The sequence below is a fragment of the Drosophila bipectinata genome, chromosome 2L, assembly GCF_030179905.1.
Source record: "Drosophila bipectinata strain 14024-0381.07 chromosome 2L, DbipHiC1v2, whole genome shotgun sequence".
NCBI lineage: Eukaryota > Metazoa > Arthropoda > Insecta > Diptera > Drosophilidae > Drosophila > Drosophila bipectinata.
In genome coordinates this window covers 24,292,640-24,297,662 of record NC_091736.1, presented here as the reverse complement: position 1 = coordinate 24,297,662, position 5,023 = coordinate 24,292,640, and the positions used below count along the sequence as shown (strand labels likewise).

Sequence of the window (5,023 nt, the reverse complement as noted above, 5' to 3'; positions counted from 1 at the left end):
GACATTCGAGATAGTAAGAAGGAATATGGAGCGAGCTGCCCAGGACCAGGCGCGACATTACAACTTGAGAAGGCGGAAGTGGAGTCCAAAGGTCGGTGAAACAGTGTGGGCAAAGGAGCACCACCTATCAAAGGCGGCTGAAGGATTCGCGGCGAAACTGGCCCCTCGGTACGACGGGCCATATACGGTGGTGGATTTCGTTTCTCCAGTAATTGTCACGTTACGACACGGCAGAACAAGGAGGGAGAAGACATGAATAATAACATGAATAATACATGAATAATAAAAAAAAAAACTATAAAAAAAAAAAAAAAGGGGAAAAAAAAAACATAAAATATATCGGATTTAAAAAAAAAGGGGGGGGGGGGGACAAAAGTTAGTATTAAAAAAAAAAAAAAAAAAAAAAAAAAGGTTAGTCTTTAAAAAAAAATAAATAAAAAAAATAAAAAAAAAAAAAAAAATAAAATAAATAATATATATATATATATATATATAAAATATAAAAATATATATATATAAAAATATATATATATATAAATATATAAATATATATATATATATATATATAATATATATAAGAATATATATATATATATATATATAAGAATATATATATATAGGGTAGGAATAAAGGGTTTTAAGAGAAAAAAAAAAAAAAAAAAAAAAAAAAAAAAAAATTAAATTAATTAAACAAAAAAAAAAAGAAATAAATTCAAAGTAAAAAAAAAAAAAAAAAAAAAAAAAAAAAAAAAAAAAAAGGGGAGGAAAAAGGGTTTTAAAAAAAAAAATAAAAAAAAAAGTAATAATAGGGTTAGCATAGTTAGTATTTGGAAAAAAAATGAATAATAGGCTTAGCATAGTTATTATTAAAAAAAAAAAAAAAAAAAAAAAAAAAATAAAAATAAAAGTATATATATATAGGGTTAGTAGTAAAAATCTAAACAAAAAAAAAAGAGAGAAGAAAACAAAAAAAAAGGGGGAAAAGGAAAAGGAAAAAAAAAAACCAAAAACGACCGAACAACGCCAGCGATAGGGGGAAGCCATCGGCCGTCTTCCGAAGGAGGGGGGAAGTGGATGGGCATCCACACCACAAAAGTGGATGGGCATCCACACCAAAGAGAAGAGCGATCAGGCACAGTTTTTTTTCGGTGAGCTGAGAGTGGCGAAGTTTTCGTTACATTGGCAAGTGTCTCTGTCGTTCCCGAAGAAGGGGGGAAGTGTGAGGAGAATTCGCCTCCTCACACGCTAAGACAGCAATAGCCAATCAGTTTAGGGGGCCGCGGGAGATAGGCTGATGACCAATACGAACGGGGAGGGGTAGGGTTCACCATCAAGGGCGAAGACAGAATCGAGGTGGAACGTAACGGTTCCCGGAGCAGCAGTAGACGAATGGAAGGACAGGGTTACAGCGCCCAGTGGGAAGACGGAATCAACGTGGAACGTAACGGTTCCCGGAGCACCAGCAGACAAATGGAAATGCAAGGTTACATCGTCCAGTGGGAAGACGGAATCAACGTGGAACGTAACGGTTCCCGGAGCACCAGCAGACAAATTGAAATGCAAGGTTACATCGTCCAGTGGGAAGACGGAATCAACGTGGAACGTAACGGTTCCCGGAGCCCCAGCAGACAAATGGAAATGCAAGGTTACATTGCCCAGTGGGAAGACGGAATCAACGTGGAACGTAACGGTCCCCGGAGCACCAGTGGACGAATGGGAAGGCAGTGAGGGCAGTGAGAGGCAGAGCTCCATCATCGAGTGGAAGACGGGTCAACGTGGAACGTAACGGCTCCCGAGGCGACGGTGCGCACATGAGCCCGCCGCGCAGCGGAGTTCAGGATGGGCGACATGACTGGGAGCAGCAAAGGAGCAAGGAGCAACAGGGGAGGCGGAGGAGGCCAGCGTCACGTCGCATAGCAACAGCAGGGGTCAGTGGCCGAACGGAAAAGGGCAACGGCCGCACGGATGGCCACCTGCCAGCAGGAAAAAGGAGTAACGGCAGCCCGCCAACGGGAAAGTGGCGTGATCTTGGAAACAGGAGTAACGGCAGCTCGCCAACGGGAAAGTGGCGTGATTCTGGAAGCAGGATTAACGGCAGGAGCAGAGGCCAGGAGGATTAACGGGCGCTCCAGTCAGTATAAAAGGAGGCCCACTGGAGCGGCTCGCGACGAGTCTTTTTAGGAAGCTTGTAGCGTTGAGTTGGAGGACCGCCTGTGGAGAGTCCGCCAGTCAAGTGTTAGAGCGTTTCTAAAAAGGATTCGGTTGTTTGAGTTGAAAGACCGCCTTTGGAGAGTCCGACAGCCAAACGTAAGGAGAACGAACGAGACAAGGAAAGAACGGTACGAGGACAGTTACGGGGAACGACCTAGGCGACAGGAGACGAGTTGGACCAGTTCCTGGCCACGGCAGGTAGCCTTGCTAGGAAGTGCAGAAAGGATAAGTCTGGCGTACGCCATTCGGACTCCTGACTCACAACCAACAGGCGTGGTCCTGCACCGGAAAGGACAGGCCGACTCAAGATCCCGAGCCCGGTTTCGCTCCGGAGGACGAGAAGGACAGGACGAGAGAGGATCGGCGTCGGTTGGTTTCCTCGAAAGCTACAGGGTAACAGAGTCGAGCGTGGGCTATTCCAAGTCAAAGCAGGTAGCCTTGCAAGGAAGTGAGGAAAGAACAAGTCTGGCGTACGCCACGCGGGTTCTTGACTCGCAACCAACAGGCGTGGTCCTGCAGGACGCGGATAAGCCAACTCGGGAACTCACGCCCGCTTTGGAACGCGATCGGGGAGGCCCCGGTCACCCACCAAGCAGCTCTTGACCCGGGCCCATTGGCGCGTACGCGCGGTGGTCACCCGGCCGAAAGAGTGACGTACGGTCCTGGACAGGCGACTTCCGACCCTGTCGGAGACTGACAAGACTTCGGCAACTCCCAATCCAGGCCCGCCGGTGCGAAAAGGCACGGCGTCTCCTGGCGTAGCGGAGCCGGCTGTAGACAGCAAACTCTGAACCAGGGCCGCTGGTGCGCATGCACAGCAGGTTGCGGGGACGACCACCAGTAGCCATCTCCCAAACCAGACTCGCCGGTGCGAAAAGCACGGCGTGCTCCTGGCGTAGCGGAGCCTACAGGCCGCCCACCCCGAACCAGGTCCGCCGGTGCGCATGCACGGCGCATCTCCCTGGTGGTGCAGAGGCGACAGTCAGTAGCTATCTCCCGAACCAGTGACGCCGGTGCGCAGAGCACGGCGTTCATCCTGGTGTAGCGGAGGCTACAGCCCGCCAACTCCCGAGCCCCGGCGGTACGGCGCGTATGCGCGTATCCCCGACGGCGTAGTGGAGGCTTTTCAGTACATAGCCGAAGGCCAGACCGAACCGAAGAGGTGGAAGGTGACGACGGATCAACGAGGAGGAGCCCCGGCAACGAGAGCAACAGCGGAAACACCAGCAACGGAGGAGATATCCAGGACGGACACACCAAGGGTCACCAAGGACGCACCAAGGGTCATTCCCGGGAACCCGCATGAATCACAGTTGTAAACAGAGAGAGCAGAAAATAAAGAGACTACGCAACGGAAAGCTACTTGTATTATTTTCTGGGCTTGGGCAATCACGTCGAATCTATAAATTCGGTGGAACGGATCCGCGAAACTCTGTGAGCTAGCCGCGGCAAATTGTGGCGAGCGGAAGCAGAAATAACAGTTCGTTACAAATCTTCTCTTAGTTTTGAGACTGTTGAAAATGTACATTTACATATACGAGCAAAAGTAGCATCAATAAATGTGCATGTTTGTGATTGTATGAGTGTAAGTTAAAACGGAGAAGAGATTGAGTGGTCAAAAGAGAGCACAAAATAACGGGTTGGTTTCACTTCTTTTCTGGCAACGAGTGCGTGCGCAACGCAAAATATTATATAACAATTCTGTTTTATCATTTATATGGATGCGAGTCTAGATAACACTTTATGGTGTTTTTTTTTTATAATCAAAACAACAGAGACTAACAATAACTGTACGAATCTAATTATAAAAATTTAACTAACAGTGTACTAAGACTGCATGATTGTTTGCGTGATTGTTTGCTCACGAAGATGAAGACGTAATTGGTTCGCCTTGTTCGCCAGGAGTTTACAGTGCAACAATAGCTTGGTTAAGAACCTTTCCTTCTCTTCTGCGATCACTTCTTTGACTGGTAGAATGTTTAATTCGCGACGGTGCCCCTGGTGCATTGTCCACCCTTTTATTTTTTATTTTGCCTTAAACCACACACAGCAGTTTCTTTAAGCCTGCAAAATGGTTTCCGGGTGGGTGCCACCGATCGTTATCACCAGCATTTGGGCTTTCATTGGCATCATCTGTCCTTTCTTCGCTCGAGGCCTCAACAAGGGGGTGACTCAGTGCTGCCTTATGCTGACCGCTGTCACCTGCTGGTTGTTCTGGTTCTGCTGTTACATGACCCAGCTGAACCCTCTGATCGGCCCCAAACTCTCCATGAACGAAATCATGATTATGGCCAGGGAGTGGGGGAACCCCATTAAGGACACAATGGATGTCGCCGTTTAATCGTTTTCATATCACCTGTTTTGTTATCGTTTACCTTGAATGCTTTTGCATTCTGTATTATTAGTTTCGATTTAATTGTCGAAGCATAAAATAAATTGTATCAAAGTTATAGAAAACAAAATTATGGTTGCATTGTGTATTTTTAGTTTGAGGTTGTTAAGAGGAGCCCCAATAATTTTTGGAGTTACTCCAATGTGTTTCGCTTGGAAACTGTTTTATTTTTATATAATTCTCTTACAGGAAAGTTACAAAGAAATATGAAAATCCTAAATCTATTTAAAACTAATTATCAACGCACTGCACGCTGACATGCTATGCGACCCTTTCTTGAGTTTGATAAGCGCACCACTTATTTTTTTTGTGTTAGGCTGCAGGAGAAATCTCGTATTGCCATGGGTCCGATTCCTTGAAACTCTATCTTTGAAATTTTGATCTAAAATCGTGTTAAATGCTTGAAAATTCTTCAAAGAG

At 46.0% G+C, this 5,023-nt stretch overlaps 1 protein-coding gene across 1 annotated transcript; it reads left to right on the top strand.

The window, feature by feature from the left end:
• Positions 1-4,219: 4,219 nt before the first annotated feature.
• LOC138925804 (V-type proton ATPase subunit e-like) lies at positions 4,220-4,667 on the top strand. Its single transcript, XM_070277249.1, has one exon. The coding sequence runs from the start codon at positions 4,283-4,285 to the stop codon at positions 4,550-4,552; it is 270 nt and encodes an 89-aa protein (XP_070133350.1). The 5' UTR covers positions 4,220-4,282; the 3' UTR covers positions 4,553-4,667.
• Positions 4,668-5,023: the final 356 nt, after the last annotated feature.

Coding starts and splice junctions, on each gene's coding strand:
- LOC138925804 (XM_070277249.1), top strand. CDS start 4,283: ATGGTTTCCGGGTGGGTGCCACCGATCGTTATCACCAGCATTTGGGCT.